The 16,997-nt window shown below is 38.7% G+C and overlaps 1 protein-coding gene across 1 annotated transcript in view; it reads left to right on the top strand.

The window, feature by feature from the left end:
- SLC22A15 (solute carrier family 22 member 15) overlaps positions 1–6,398 on the top strand; it is a 141,933-nt gene extending 135,535 nt beyond the window's left edge. The window contains exon 12 of the mRNA XM_037826287.1: positions 5,705–6,398. Within this exon, the coding sequence (XP_037682215.1) occupies positions 5,705–5,725 (21 nt within the window). The 3' untranslated portion in view covers positions 5,726–6,398. The remainder of the gene's footprint in view (positions 1–5,704) is intronic.
- The last annotated feature ends 10,599 nt before the right edge of the window (positions 6,399–16,997 follow it).

The following is a 16,997-nucleotide window of genomic DNA, read 5'->3' as shown; positions in this document are numbered from 1 at the left end:
GTGGCTCATTAGGTTGGACAGCATGTAATGTGAAAATAATGCTTTCATGGAGGGTGAGAGCAACCGCTCTAGAATCAGTCTGCTGGACTTCGGTTTGCATCCTGGTTCCATGATATTAATAACTGTATGACCTTGGGGCTTGTGACTCAACTTCTCTTAGTTTTAGTTGCCTTGTCTTGGCCAGGCACTATAGTCCACCGCCATCTTGATGCGCCCATCAGCACACTCCGAGCCACCTTCTGCCATGGTCTCTGCCTGAGCATCCTTACATGTCCCCCTGCTTCAGCCACCATGCATCACTCACTCAAAATGAGTTTTAAGGGGCTAAAATCAAAGTGTCAGCAGAGCTGGTTCATTCTGGAAGCTCCAGGGGAAAGTCTCTTCCTTACCTTTTCCAGCTTCTACAGGTTGCATCATTCCTTGGCTCCTGGCTACATCTTGCCAGCTTCGGTCCCATAGTCTTCTACTAACTCTGATCTCCTGCCTCTCTCATATAAGGATCCTTATGATTACATAAGGCCTACCTGGATAATCCAGGATAATCTCCCCATCTCAGGATCTTTAACTTCATCACATCTGCACATTCCCTTTTACCATGTAAGGTAATATTCACAAGTTCCAAAGATTATGAGGTGTTCCTGTTTGCTACTGCTGCCTTCCTTCTGACACCAAGACTCAATTTTGCCAAATTCTCTACCACTTTAAAACAAGGATCACCTTTCTTCCAGTTGGCAATGACACATTCAATGACACATTCATCATTTCTGCTCAAGGTCTCATCAGAAGTATCTTTAAAGTCCATATTTCTACCAACAGTGTCTTCCAAGGAATCTAGACCTTTTCTAGCAAGCTTCTCACAATTCTTCCAAAATTGTCCCCTTATCCATTTAAAAAGCCGTTCCAATATGTTTGGTATTTGCAAACTCAGCAGCAGCAACACCCTACTCCTGGAACCAAAATCTGTTCCGGTTTGCTAATGCTGCTATTATGTAAAATACCAGAAATGGATTGGCTTTTATGAAGGGGGTTTATTTGGTTACAAAGTTACAGTCTGAAGGCCATAAAGTGTCCAAGGGAAGGCATCAACAATCGGGTTCCTTCACTGAGGGATGGCCATTGGCATCTGGAAAACCTCTGTTAGCTCAGAAGGCACATGGCTGGTGTCCACTTGCTCCCAGGTGGTGTTTCAAAATGGCATTCTCCAAAATGTTTCTCTTGGAGTGTTTTGTCCTGTCTTAGCTGCAGCTGCTCTGACGTCCTTCTGTTTGTGAGCCCCTTTATAAGACTCCAGTGAACTAATCAAGGCTTACGATTAATGGGCGGGGACACACCTCCATGGAAACATTCAGAGAACACCCTAACCAAAGGTGTCACTCACAGTTGGGTGGGTCACATCTCCATGGAAATAACCTAATCCAAAGGTACCAATCTAATCAACACTAATAAATCTGCCCCCACAAAATAGCATCAAAGAACATGGCTTTTTCTGAGGGACGTAATATATACAGACTGGCACAGGAGGTAAACATCTTTGGGGGAGCCATTAGTCAACCTACTGCAGGTGTCTCAAAGTATGTGTTCTTCAACAAACCTAAGTAGACAAGATCTGTTGGAGTAATCACAGTATCTAGTAAATTGAATGGAATAATTTAGTAATCTCTTGGAGCAGCCAGACCCTGGGTAAAGTCCCAAATCTACAGTTTATTGATCCTATTGACCCAGTTGGCTAAGCCTGAAATCTCCCACTGAGATATATTGACACTTATTGTGTGAAAGAATAAGCTGCTTGCAAATGAATTTATACCTCCTAAGTCTTTGTATCTGAGTTTTACTCATTGTGGAAGTGGTATCTTATCAATTTGCCAGGCTACCTTTTTACCATTTTCCGGCAGTTGTCCTATCAAAATCAAGTCTGTCATTAGCTTTCATTTATCTTCTCTAATATTGTCTTCAAACTCTCCCTTTATGATGTGCTCATAAAGCATCCTTTACTTTCCCATCATAGTATTTACTGTGTAATTTAATGAATGATGATGTCTCCACTACTAGCCATAAGCTCTATGAAAACAGGGTCATGTCTTTCTTGTTTTCTACTGCATTCCAGCCCACTGCAATGAGCTATTTTTAAAGTTCTTCTGTATGAACTCTGTTGCTACATTAAACTCAAAAGCAAACAAGGATTCTGTCGTATCTTAATGATTCTAAGAACTAGCATAGTGTCTGGGAAATGGTAGACATTCTTTAAATTTCTGAATGAATGAATGCCCAGATACAAGGCAGTCAAGATTGGTTTAACTGGCCTTTCTGTAGTAGTGTCCTTAAAAGGGATATTACTCCCCAAAAGCAATTTGAGAAGGGGTCTGTAAATTATTTAGCTCTGACAAATATACTTATAGTTAAGCAGAGAGAGCCACATGCCACCTTAACCTTCTTATACCTAATCTTAGCATTTTGTGCATGGTTAGAATTAGGATTAGAATACAGTGTATTCAAGAGAGAAGCCATCCCTTTTAACAAGGAATGGGGAATGGAAGTAAGCAAAGAAGAATTGGTTATTAAATAATAATTTTGTCCATGTACTGATAGACATATTACCAAAGTACCATTCAGCCTGGCCTGTAGAATAATGAATTTGATTATCTTTTTTTTAAACTGAGATTTCCCTGTCCCTATAAAGAGTCAGTCTGCCCTTTGAAGGTATTCTTTGAAGGAATTTTTGGCATAACCATCAATGATGAAACATTCAAGTCTCTTAAAAAAATTCTTCTAACGGAATCTCAACATATGAAACATTCAGAAAAGCTGTCAGTTTGTTTCCAGGCACTTGAGGGATCAGCACATTAAGAAAAAAAAATTATTATGATGTTGAATCAGTGTCTAGATTTTTCTATTTGCCAGGTAACTCAGAAGTTGGCTCTCATATGTTGACTACAATGTAGGTCTTGTTTGGCCAAAATTGCTTTGTCAGAGCAAACAACTGAGTGTAAAGCCTAAGGGGAAAGTTGGACTGTTAGGCTGATTGTATGTGTTTCTCCCTTCTGCCATATTTCAGAAGAAGCTATTTATTAATTGGTATGTAGGTTCCAAAACATCAATACCAGAAAATGCATTCAGGTGACCTTGGACTGTAGGGTTCCATAATTATTGATTCACTGATACCTTAACAAACACATAGCATAAAAGACATGTTTCTTACAGTGAAAGGATTTATGATTTTCCCAATCCAGTCCATCCAGGGAGAACAAAGGCATAAGGGGGAAGGATGACCAGGTAAAAGATTGAAGACCTGGGACAACAGCAGAGAATTTTGGAAAAATATTCCATCAAAAAACAAGATTAGTGTTATTTTGGTCATGCAGAACAAAGTACTAAAATGAGTTAAGCAGAGGACCAAAATAATTAATAAATTTAGTGGGCAAAGATGTCATAACATCAAATGCAAAATGGAGTAATAACCTGACTGATTTCCTGTCAACCATTTCAAACCACTGAAATGGCTTAAAGTTTATCCTTAAGAAGATGTACAAAAAAGATAAAAAATTTCCTCAACTGCTTTCCAATGTTAAAGAGGTTATTTCACTGCAAGGAAAAATATTTTTATTTCTCAAATATTTGAGTACATATGTACCAAGTACTATTGTAGGTGCTAGATTAAAAGAGCTAACATACATTGAGCATTGTTCTAAGCATTTTATATACCTTTCATTTCTGATCCTTAGAAGAAAACTGAAATTTATATTATCGGTTCCATTGTATGGATGAGAAATCTGAGGCTCGGGTTAGGTATCTTGTCCAAGTCACACAAATAATAATTGGCAAAACCCAGATTCAAACCTAGGCTGACTTCAGAGGTCACTTTTTAAAGAGACCATCCCATACTGCCTTGCTTTTTGAGTTCTTGCATTTTATCCAGGGCTTATTTTCCATGCACTGTTTAATGACGGTAGTGATGGTGGTAACTATTATGCCTTGAGTGTCATGCACCATGTTACCATGATAAGTGCATTCCATGTGTTATATCCCATAATTCCCACACAGCTCTCTAGGTTTTATAATCCCTGCTCTGCTGATGAAAACTGATGCTTAGAGACATTAAAAAACTTTCTCAAGGTCATAGGTAGTAAGTGGAAGTGCTAGGTCTAGATCCCATTTTGTCTTATGCCAAAGCCCATACATTTTACCCCTGTGAGCTAAAAGAGATAATTGAAGAGAAGAGGGGATACTTCTGTCTCAAAAACTACTAGAAATGCATCCAACTTCTCCCTGGCTTTCAGGTGTGGAGAAGTAAAGAGGAAAGTCACTGATGGAATCCTTGTGAAGCTGTGGGTCAGCATTTGATTAGGCTCCTTCTGGAGCGATACCATTTTAAGAAGGATTCAGATAAATTAGTTATGGAGTCTCCATTTTTTTTAGGATCATCAATTTTGTTTTTGTTCAGAATTAAATTAGTGGAGGAATACTTGTGTCAGTCAATAATATGGATTGATTGGGAACTTGTCAAGATTGAGACTCCTCATTAATGGGATGAATCACTGATCTCATAGAGAAAATGGCAAAATTCTTCATATCTCTGGGGTTCCCGTTGAGATTTCTCTCATTATTCACTTTGTAGGGACTAATAGCTTGCCATTCCACCAAGTACATTAAAAAAAAAAAAAAAAAAGTTAACTGAGGGCTTTCTGTGTGCCAGGCATTGTGGTAGGCTTGGAGTTATAAAGTATGAGATGGTTTTCTCAAACTGTGAGCCCTCCACGGGCTTTGACCTAATGGTATATGGGGTAGGGAGGGGTGAAGTACCACAAAGGTAAAAAGGCCTTGGTGAAATTAGGGAGAACCTACAGAAATGGATTTTTTTCACGGAATAATTTCTTGAGAAGTAAGATCTCCGGCTGAGATCTTTGCTAGAGTTCAAGGAAGGAAGTCTAGGTCACAAAACTTCTAAGCTATCCCTCACCCTGTCTTAATTATGCCCCTGGCTAAAACCTGTTGTTTGAGAAGAAGAAGCTTACTGTTATCAGCAAAGGGGACTTGTAAACATTTTCTCTTGCAAAAACCCTCTCCTCTTAACAGATCAGCCACATTTCAAAGCCCAGAACAAACTAGCTGCCACCATTTTTCTTTTTCATTCCTTATTAAACTTCATTTGATGCTTAATAACTTTTAACTTTGGAGTGGTTCAAAATACCCCCAAAAGACATTTTAAGTACCCTTTGAAGACTTCATAGTCAATCATAATCAATATACTGTAAATAATGCTGTTATAGTCAAGGCGACTTGTTTCTCACCCTCATTTCCCTCATCTGTAAAATGAAATGTTAAAGAGACTTTTTATTGTATGTTGTGATAATTACTAAGTGATGTACGTATTTAAAATTCTAACCACCATGTAGTAGGACTTCAGTAAATGCTCCACTTAAGAACTGCCAAAGATTTTTAAGTAAGGATTTAATACATGCATATAAAGTGTGTTTAAAAAATGTGATCTCTTAAGGTGCCATACTTTTTACAAATAAAATCGATATGGAATGTTTCAAGATAACATTTTCAACCGATCCACTTCTTTTGCCAAATAAAAATGTAACTGAGGAAATGCAGCTTTTGTAAGACCATTTCCCTCTTCCTTGTTGTCCTTGAAGATCTTTCTTTAATGCGATTTCCTATACAGAGATGACTTTCTGCTGCCTTCCCCTCCCACTTTTCTAAGGAATCCTGGAGTTGGGGATGAGGCTGCAGCCTCTTGGTGGGAACACTAGAAGATTTATTCAAGACTGCTTCCTTTAGTCCTGGACAAATCTTTTGGAACCAGGTTGGAGGAGTAAGTATGGAAGAGTGGTGTTTGGGGAGTGGTGTTTGTTCTAGAGTGCTACAAGAGAACTGCGGAGAGAAAGCCAGGAGCACTGGCTGCACCAATCTCTGGGCCTTAGGGGAGAGAAAATGATGTAATAATGCTCAGGAAAAGGGTGTGATCTGGTCAGGGTCAGTGTTTAAATCTTGGAGATCCATGGGAGCCATAGATGAATTAACAGGAAGCAAACTCAATTACAATTTATATGCACCACCCTTAACATTGATAGACAAGTCTCATTGTTTCAGAGACAAAAATTTACTTCCAGATGCAGTTATATCTGGTTGTTCACCTGGGTTCTATTTCCTTTGCCCTTTTCCCTTTCCAGTTCATATACTCTTCCTGAGTAATCTCAACATCATCTGCTCTGAATATTGAGTTGTATTGGCTATGTATTATTTCTTTTTTCCAATAATAAAAGTGATAGCATGTTAATTGTAAAAAATGTTGGAAAATTCAGAAAAGGCTAAAATGGAAAATAAAAATCAGATATAGTCCCTGCCACTCAGAGATAACCACTCCTAACATTTTCTCCATATATGAGTAATGTTTTGTGTCCTGCTTTTTCTCCATTTATTAAAATATATTGTATATAACTTTTTTGTCATTAAATAGTCTTTCGTAAAGGCTGCAAAGTCTTCCGTCATATGGATGTATTATAATTTATTTAGCCAATGTCCAATTATTTGATACTTAGTTTATGTCCAGTTTTTCCTATTACAAAACTAAGACATACAGAGAGTTGGCATACCTCCAGTGTTTTCTTCAGATCAATTTTAAGATGTGTACTCATTGGGTCAAGAGAAATAATTTTAAAAATTTTGATGAAAAGTACATCAGTTTACACTGCCATTATTAATATATGAGGGCCAGATTCCCCACAGTCTCCTAATCTCTGCCAAATCACCGAATTATCAGAGTGAAAGGGGCAATATGTAACTCATTGTTGGGACTTAATTTGCATTTCTTTGGTAATTCGAGGTGTAATATTTTTTGCTTATTAACCATTTGTGTTTCTTTTTTTAATTGCCTGCTCTGGTCCCCTGCCCATTTATATATTTGTGTTTTCTAATTTTGAATTTTTTAATTTTTACTTAAAGTTCAGTACCTTTAGTGTATGTTCCTCATACACAGAAGTTCAGAAAAATATTCATCTTCTTTTTCTTCTGTTTCATTATTTAACTCCTTAATTTACTTGGAATTTATTTAGGTGTGTGGAGGGATTTAGGGACCTGGCTTTATTTTTTTTCTGAGCAGCTGAGCATTTTCCTTCCACCATTTGCTTAATCACCCATCTTGTACCACTTATTGGAACTGCCACCTTTATCTCATGGCCTGTAAGGATCCATCTCTCAGGCATGGTCATGGTTGTTTGTACAGAAAAGGGGTGGGCAGGAAGGAATGGGGCTTGAGAAAAGCATTAAGGAGACTTCAACTTTATGAGTAGTATTTTGTCTATTCTTTGATGAAAAGATCGGCAGCAAAAATGATGAGTATTTTCATCAGTTAAGTTTTGATGTATGACCCATGAGTATTTTCTGTATTCCTCTGGTACTCCATAACAAATTTATGGAAAACAGTGTGTTCCCTGGAAGTTTGAAAGAATCACCAGTAAATGCTCGGAGCCCAACACCTTCCAAAGAAGCAAGACCTTAATATTTTATCACTTCTAAAGTTGTTTCCTTTAAACTGTTCTTACTTCTTTGAGTCAATTTTCCTAATTTGTATGTTTCTAAGACATCATCTACTTTATTCAGATTTTAAACCGATTAGCATAGGGTTTTGCAAAGTAATCTCTCCATATCTGTGACTGGATCTTTTTCATTCCTGTTTTGTATATTGTTATTTCCTTTTTCCTTCTATTAGCCAAAGTGTCTTTATGGGTGTCTTTGTTGTCATTTTTAATTATATTTTTAAATTTCCAAGTAGTTGGAATTATTTTATTTACAATCATTATTTTTTTAATTGTGTTGCAGTGTAGTTAAAGGATGTGGCCAATACAGTTTATTTTTAGAATATATAAGATTCTCTTTGCCATGATTTTTTTCAATTTTTTATGAGCACTTGACAAGATTGCCCACATCTTTATTTTATTTTTTGCCTAGTTGATCTGTCAAGGACTGAAAGAGGTGTGTTAAAACCCTTGTATTTCCAAATGGATTTTAGGACCACATTGTCTATTTCTGCAAAAAAGGTATTTGTAATTTTGATAGCAATTGTGTTGCATTTGTAGAATTTGGGGGGAGTATGACCATAATGTCTTCTATTCCATGAACATGCACACTATCTTTCACTTATTTAGGTGTTATTTAATTTCTGTCAACGTTTTGCAATTTTCATTGAAAGTCTTGTACTTCCTTTGTTGAAATTTCCCCCTAAGCATTTTGTTTTAATGATGCTACTGTGAATTGAATTGTTTTCATAATTTATGATTAATTGTTTGGTGCTGGTTTATAGAAATACAATTGATTATTTTATGTTAATCATGTATCCAGCAACCTTGCTGAACTTGTTTCTTAGTTCTGAGGGGTGTGTGTGTGTGTGTGTGCATGTGCGTGCGTATTCCTTGGGATTTTTTTATATGCAAAATCATGTCATCTGATAATAGAGATATTTTACTACTTCTTTCAATCTAGATGACTTTTATTTCTCTTTAATGCCTAATTGTCCTGCTTAGAACTTCCATTACAATGTTGAATAAAGATGTGAGAGTGAACATCTTTGTTTTCTTTTGGATCTTAGGGAGAAAGCTTTCAGTCTTTTACCATAAAATATGATGTTAGTTGTAGGATTTTTGTAGATGGCCTTATCAAGGTTGAGGAAGTTCCCTTCTATTCCTAGTTTGTTGAATGTTTTTATCTTGAAAAGGTTTGATTTTTGTCACAAGCCTTTCTGTGTCTATTGAGATCATCATGCACTTTTTTAATTTATTTTATTAATACGCTGCATTACACTGATTGATTTTTAAGTTTTAATTCAACCTTGTATTCCTGGACTGTCTTATTTGGTCATGGTGTATAATTCTTTTTGTATGTTACTAGGATTTTTTGAGAATTTTTGTATTTACATTCTTAAAGGTTATTGGTATGCAGCTTTTCCTACCTGTTGTCTTTGTCTGGCTTGGGTGTCATGGTTATACTGGCCTCATGGAATAAATTGAGACATGTTCCCTCCTATTGTGTTTTTTGGAAGAGTTTTAGAAGAATTGGTACAATTTCTTTAAATGTTTGGTAGCATTCACCTGTGAAGCAATCTGGTCTTGGGCTTTTTATGTGGAAGGTTTTTGATCACCAATTTAATTTCTTTGTTATATGTCTTTCCATATTTTCTATTTCTTCTTGAGTCAGTTTTGATAGTCTTTCTGGGAATTTATCCATTCCATATAGCTTATCAAAATCATTGGCATTCAATTGTTCCTGGTATTTCCTTATAATCTACCCCCCCCCCCCAGCTTAAGGTCAGAAATAATGTCCCTCTCTAACTCTTGGTTTTAGTGATTGGAGTATTCTCTCTTTTTTTCGTGAGCATTTGATTTCAAAATATTTTCATTTTGTTGATCTTTTTTTAAAAAAAATCATCATTTGATTTCATTGATTTTCTCTATGGTTTTTTGGTTCTATATTTTCCTTATTCCCATTCCAATCTCAGTTGTTCACTTTTCCTTGCTTTGACTTTAGCATGCTCTTCTTTTTTTAGTTTCTTAAGGTGGAAGGTTAGGTTACTGATTTGAGATCTTTGTTTTTAAGATAGTCATTTACAACTATAAATTCCCCATAAGTACTGCTTTAGCTGCATCCATACATTTTGATATGTTGTTTTCATTTTCATTCATTTCAAAGTACCTTCTAATTTCAGTTTCCCTTGTGATTTTTTTCTTTGATTTATTGTATACTTAGTAGCATGTTGTTTAATTTATGCATATTTATTAATTTGCAAAATTTTATTGTTGCTGACTTCTAATTTCACCCATTGAGGTTGGAGAATATGCTTTGTGTGATTTCAATCCTTTAAAATTTATTGGGACTTGTTTTGTGATCTAATATATAGTCTGTCCTGGAGAATGTGTCATGTACACTTGAGAAGAATGTGTTTTCAGCTATTGTTGGGTAGAGTGTTCTATAAGATGTCTAGTTGGCTCGAAGTGTTGTTGAAGTCTCATATTTCCTTTTTGATCTCTGTACTTCTTCCATCCGTTATTGAAGGTAGGCTGTTGAAGTTTCCAATTTCTGTTGTTGAATTGTCTATTTTCCCCTTCAATTCTGTCATGTCTTTTGGGTCTGTATATTAGGTTCTATATGTTTAAAATTGTTATGTCTTCCTGATGCATTGACCATGTTATCATTATAAAATATCCTTCTTTCCCTCTAATAACAGTTTTTGTCTTAAAGTATGTTTTGCTTGATATTAGTATATGTACTACTGCTCTCTTTTGGTTACTCTTTGCATGGTATATCTTTGTATTTTCAAATTATTTTTGTCTTTTACCATTAAGTGTGTCTCTTTCAGAAAGCATAAAATTAGGTTATGTGTTTTTTATCCATTCTGTCAATATCTGCCTTTCATTTAGAGTACTTAATCCATTTACATTAATGTAGTTACTGATAAGATAGGATTTAAATCTGTAATTTTGATATTTGTTTTCTATGTATTATGTCTTTTCTGGTCTTCTATTCCTCCATTATTCCTTCTTTTGTGTTAAATAGATATTTTCTAGCATGCCATTTAAATTCTCTTGTTTTTATTTTACTATATATTTTCTTATAGTCTTGATGTTTTCCATGGGGATTATAATTTACACCATAACTCATTGCAATATAATTTGGATTAATAACACTTAATTTCAGTAGTATACAAAAACTTTACTCCTATATAGCTTTGTTCCCTCCCACCTTCTTTGTGCTTTTATTGACGTACAGATTACATCTTTATATTTCATGTGCCTAGCAACACAGATTTATAATTACTGCTTTATGCAGTTGTCTTATAAATCAGATAAGAAAAATGAAAGAATTAAACAAGATATGCATTTATACCAACTCTTATATTTACCTATATAGTAACATTTACCAATTCTCCTTATTTCTCCATGTCGATGCAAGTTACTGTCTAGCATCCTTCCATTTCAGCCTGAAGGATTCCCTTTAGTATTTCTTGTAGGGCAGTTCTGATAGCAATACATTCTCTCAGTTTTTGTTTATCTGGGAATGTCTTAATTTCTCCTTCATTTTGAAAATAGCTTTCTTTGCTCAATTTAGAATTCTTGGTTGACAAGTTTTTTCTTTCAGTTCTTTGACTACTATTTCTTCATTCATTCTCTCTGTCCCTTTCTCTCCTCTCCTTCTGGGACCCACATCATGCTTTTATATATATATATATTTAATATGTTTGGTGGTATATTACAGGTCTCTGAGGCGTTATTCATTTCTGTTCATTCTCTTTATTTTCTGTTCCTCAGACTGAATAATATCAATTGACCTATCTTCAAATTTGCTGATTCTTCCTTCTGTGAGCTCATATCTGCTGTTGAGCCCCTGTAATGGTTTTTCATTTCAGTTATTATATTTTCAATATCAGGATTTCCACTTGTTTTTTAAAAATAATTTTGCCTCTTTATTGACATTCTTTACTTGGTGAGGCATCATTTTTCATACTGTGCCACAGTTCTTTAGATATGGTTTCCTAATGGTCTTTGAATATGTTTAAGATAGTTGACTTAAAGGTTTTGTCTAGTAAGTGCAACATCTGTGCTTCCTCAAGAACAGTTTATATTGATTACTTTTTTTTTTCCTGTGGGTCATAATTTCTTATTTCTTTGCATGTCTCATAATTTTTTATTAAAACTGAATTAAATAATGTATCATAATAACTCTAGAAATCAGATTTTACTCCTCTTGTTATTACTGTTCTTTGTGGTTGTTATTTGTTTAGAGGATTTTCTGAACTAATTCTGAAAAGCCTGTATTCCTTGTTATGTGTGGCCACTAAAGTCTCTGCTTATTTTCAACACTCAGTCAAGCAGTTGACAGCTCTGCCTTAGTCTTTATCTCCTACTTGTGCAGATTCTCAAGGTCATCCAGAGGTGAGAGCTTAGAACCTTCTGTGGAGTGAGTTGCTACAACGGTACATCGTGGGAACAAAGGTTTGGGGAAAACTTTCAGCAAATGATCCCGTTATTACTTGCACAGAATAAAGAGTCCAGAAAGGACAGATAATCTCCTTGTCACCTACATAGCACAAGTCCAAAAGAGCAGAGGAAAAAGTCCTGTCATGGCCAGTCTCCCAGGGTGGCTGAAAACTGCTCTGGGTTAGGGTCAGCAGATGGCAGCTCTACTCACCCCAAATCACACTAGAGAAGAGAGACAAATGTATACTGGTTAAGTGATGTTTTTATCCACATCCAGAGGAGGGGGCCCTGCCACTGAGAATTGCTGTTCTGATAAGCATCTGGGGCTGCTTGTTCCCAGCTTCCAGGTTTAAGATCTGGCCAGGCCTTTTCATTAGACTTAACATTCCCCAGGTTGTGGAATGGCACACAATAGAAAAGGAGGTGGGAGTAGCAGAAGGCTAGAGGATGGCCGCTTAGCATCTGTTTGTGACTTTCCCAGAGAAAGACATGGGGGTAGATGAGATCTGGGTGGTGTATTATCTTCTACGGCATAAGCCCACCTCCCACCTTGGACATGAAGGTAGAGATGAGTCAGGCCTGCTTGGCCCATGGCCTCCAGCAGTGTTGACAGTAAAGGTTTGGGAATACCAACTACTGTAGCCATTTAGGAAGTCTTCATTTATGCATGCTATTGCTCCAAGCAAGGTAATAAGGCTTGTCTGAAATAGTGGTTGTGTCCATACTCCCTTGCCCCCTGGGAGACAGCTGAAGAGGTCCCACAAAGAATCTGGCTGTACACGTCATCCAGTGGGCTTGCTGCTGGATTTTAGTTCCTCCTGGTCCACCTCCTCTGAGGTATTAATCCATGTGTGGCAAAAGGTGTTAATAGTACATATGCCTCCTTGTTGGTTTAGGAGGAAGTCTAAGGCAGTGCAATTATTAGGCACTACTTTGGCTAGAGAGTCTAATGATTTTTCTTTGAGCCTGAAGAACTCGTGCTGTGAACTCAGCAGTGCTAGCCAAGGTGGGTGACAGATTGTGCATCATATGTTCAATGTTGAACAAACTGGAACAATGACTGAGCCATTCATCAATTTCATTGCTTCAAGAGTTTTGTTGCATCTTGACAGGTTGCAGAAGAAGAAAGCACAGCCAATAACTGTGCTGTTGTCCTTGTCACAGGGGCTTCCTATTGTCAATTCAAACATGATACAGGGAAGCTTCTTGAGTGTCAATCCAGAGTTGGCAAAGATGGCAGATCCAGCCATCTGTCAGGTTCCCTCTCATTACAGTGCCCTGAGTCGGCTGAATAAAGGTGTCTTTCTTCCCGGTCGCTGTCGGTTAGATCCATAGGAAAAGGAGAGAGGAGCAGTAACCAGTCCTGACCAGGTGGTTGAGCAACCACTTCCCATGGGAGATACTTCTCTTGGCCTATTTGCGTAACTTATTTTTTCCTTCTAAGGTCACCCAGTCATTCTGCTCCTTCCCCTGAGCTATGATCTGAGTGCCTTGCCCATGTCCTTTGGCCCACTTCCACCCCTTTGTGATAGATGGCAGTTGTCAAGCTTTGTTGAAGGTATCCCATGACCATTCCTATGGGACTGGTGGACCAAGTAGGGTAAGCATTACCCACTAACCTCCAGTATGGAGTGTCAGGTCCTGCAGGTTCCAACCATTGTCACCCCATGTGTGTTAAACAGCACTTCTAGACCCACTTCCTTCATCCTACTTCATCCACCTGGCAGCACTGAACTCCCACTATTCTGGGAATCATATGGAGGGTGTAATGGGGTAAAAAGTAGGATGATCCCCTGATAATGGCTGGGAAGGAGACCCCCAAATGGTTTGTCCCTCCCTCAGAGCCAATTCTTATCCTGATGGGTATAAAGGCAGATACACAGCAAAGCCTCGGTGCCTTCCTCAACTTCACCCCCTCCCCAGGCTAGAAAGAGGAATGAAGCTGTGTTTCCCATCTGGGGAACTTCTGAGTTAAGCTTCCAGAGGTCTGGAGTAAGGCAGACAGTCCATCTAGTAAGAGAGTTGTCAGGATGTAGACATTGAAGCTACTTTTGCAAGCAACCACTAAAGTTCTCATTTCCAGCTGCCTGTGAGTGGTGGGTGATGTGGAAGGTCCATCTAATTCTGTGGGACTGGGCCCATCATTGAGTGAGTTGTGCAGTATAGTATGATCCTTAGTCAGAGGAAATGTCATCTCAGTACCCAAAGGGGTGGCAAAGCTGCTTTTCAAGGTATCCCATGTATGTACTGTGCCTTCACAGCAAACTGGAAAGGCAAGGTCATAGCCCGAATAGGTGTCCACCACAACCAAGACATAGGACATACCTTGGGATGGCAGGAGAGGGCCAATGTAGTCCACTTGCCATAAGCAACCTGGTGCAGATGCTCTGGGAATTACTCCCAAATGTCCCTTTTGGTATCTGGCTCATAGTTTAAATCCTTGGGGACCCTCAGCTCTAGTAACCATGAGAACTTAGTTTCATAAGTGAGGGCCACGAGCAGCACACACAGCCTCTGGTCTGTCCTGTGGGGCTGAGAGCCTGCTGCATTACTGGGCATGCACCCACTGCCTGCTGGCCTGGCTCCCCTACCAGTAACCACAGGGCCACTCCCTTAGCACGGGAAACCCTCCCCACTGTATGATGAACTTGTTCAATTGCATCTCCCAGGGGAAGCCCTGGGATTAGGAGCAAAATCAGTTTGTTGTCCCATTCAGGGGGGCCCTTTCTAATAAAATCATCAATTACCAATATCTTTCCATGAAATGGGAATCTGATGAGGGGCTAAATCCCTCTGGTGGGGGTAGAATATCCACACTAATACCCAATTGTCACAGTAGGACATGCAGCTTCTTCCTCATTATTCCAAGGTTTATTTGGAATTCAGGGGAGGTCGCCCAGATGGGATATGCTTGTCTAACTCCCTTTAGGATCCAATCAGACAAAAGTCAGGACTGCGGTGCAACTGCCACTTCCTTCCCATTCCCTACTTCCTCCTCTCTCAGCTCCAACTGGCTGAGAATCTGTTGGAGGACAGTGTTGGAAGCAAGGCAGTCAAAACTTCTCTGTTCAGCTTGGTTAATCAGGGCACTTGCCACCCCTTCACCATAAAGTTGGGACAGCCATGACAGGAGGTCCTGTCCTTTATTCTCCCCATATCTGTCGTATCCTGTATCTTCTTCTATGTAAAATCTCACAGTTTCATTTTTACCTCCTGTTCCCCGTCTTCAGTTCTAATAGTCTCCAGTGTCACACTAACCTCAGAATCAGTCCGGGTAGACTTGGTGTGCTGAGTTTGCTTGGTTTCAGAATATGAACAGATAATAAGAAGCCATGTACCAGGAGAGTGTATCTTGGGCAGTAGAAGCTCCAACCTCTCTTACCTCAGTGTGGAACCAAATCCCTGGCATTCATGGGGGACTTTTCAAAGTCCCATATTACTGCTTCTCCCGCAGAGAGCAGAGACAGCTTTGGTTGGTGCTTCTACCCAGGCTGATAGGGTGGGAGTGACCCCCTCAATTTAGTCCAGAAAGCCCTGACACTCCTGTACAAAAGGAATGCAAGAGAAAGAAGAGTGGTAAAAAAAAAAATCAACCCATTCTATGTACTGTGCTCACTGCACCAAAATCTGTGAAGCAAGTTGCTACAAAGGAACATCATGGGATCACAAGTTCAGGGCACAACAGAAACTTTCAGCAAATGATCTTTTTACTGCTTGCATAGAATAAAGAGTCCAGAAAGGATAAATAATCTCCTTGTCACTTACACAGCATGAGGAGTCCAAAAGAGCAGGGGAAGAAGTCCCATCATGGCCAGTCTCCTAGAGTAGCAGAAAACTTCTCCAGATTGGGGTTGATAGATGGCAACTCTCAATGCCCCACTTTCACTGGAGAAGAGACAAATCTATACAATCCTACAAGTGGGGTCTTCCAGGGAACCACTTGGTGGGTCAAATAGTAATACTTCTCTGGGAATGAAGCTTTGAAGAAGCTCCAGCCCTCTTTCATTTCCTCTGGTAGATGCCAAACTGCTGGCTTGCATGGTGAATGGGGATGCTTGTATCAAGGCTAACCTCTAAACTAGTGAGTGAGAGATGGGATTAGGGTGAGTTAAGACACCATATCACTTACTGTTCTTATTGAAGTTCAAACAATTTCCTTGAATAAATGCAGCCTGTGATGGTTGGGTTCATGTGTCAACTTGGCCAGGTGATGGTGTCCAGGTCTCTGGCCAAGCAAGCACTGGCCTGTTAACTGCAAGGACATTTGTGGCTGGTGAATAAACCAGAAGACTGGTTTATTAAGTCATCAGTCAGTTGACTGCAGCTGTGACTGATTACACCAACAAAGGGTACGTCTTCTGCAGTGAGAGAATTCAATCAGCTAGATTTAATCCAATCAGTTGAAGACTTTTAAGTGAGACAGATAGAGGACCTTCACTTCATCAGCTAGCCAGCGAAGCTTTCCTGAGGAGTTCATCAAACACCTTCATCGGAGTTGCCAGTTCACTGCTGCCCTACAGAATTTGGATTCATGCATCCTGCCCTTATGGAATTTGGACTTGTGAATCTCCACACTTGTATAAGACACCTTTATAAAATCTTCTATTTATAGATACTTTTTGTTGGTTCTGTTTCCCTAGAGAACCCTAACTAATACACAGCCTTTTCCTGAGTTTTGAAAAAGTTGCTTCTGACAATTTTGGCTAATTTTCTCATTGCTTTTATGGAGGTGAGAATTTGCATAGAATAAAGAGTCCAGAAAGGATAATAATCTCCTTGTCACTTACACAGCACAAGGAGTCCAAAAGAGCAGGGGAAGAAGTCCCATCAAGGCCAGTCTCCTAGAGTAGCAGAAAACTTCTCCATGTTGGGGTTGATAGATGGCAGCTCTCAATGCTCCATGTTCACTGGAGAAAGTGAAATTGCTGTTTCCTCTTCTTGGAACATTATTCCTTTCCTAAACTCTCTCATGAATCCTTTCCCTTTCATGTCTCAATTCAAATGTTCTTTCTTCAGTGAAGTCAACTT

The sequence above is a fragment of the Choloepus didactylus genome, chromosome 2 (genome assembly GCF_015220235.1).
Source record: "Choloepus didactylus isolate mChoDid1 chromosome 2, mChoDid1.pri, whole genome shotgun sequence".
NCBI lineage: Eukaryota > Metazoa > Chordata > Mammalia > Pilosa > Megalonychidae > Choloepus > Choloepus didactylus.
Note: the sequence above shows the minus strand (reverse complement) of the source record. Positions and strands in the feature narration are given on the sequence as shown.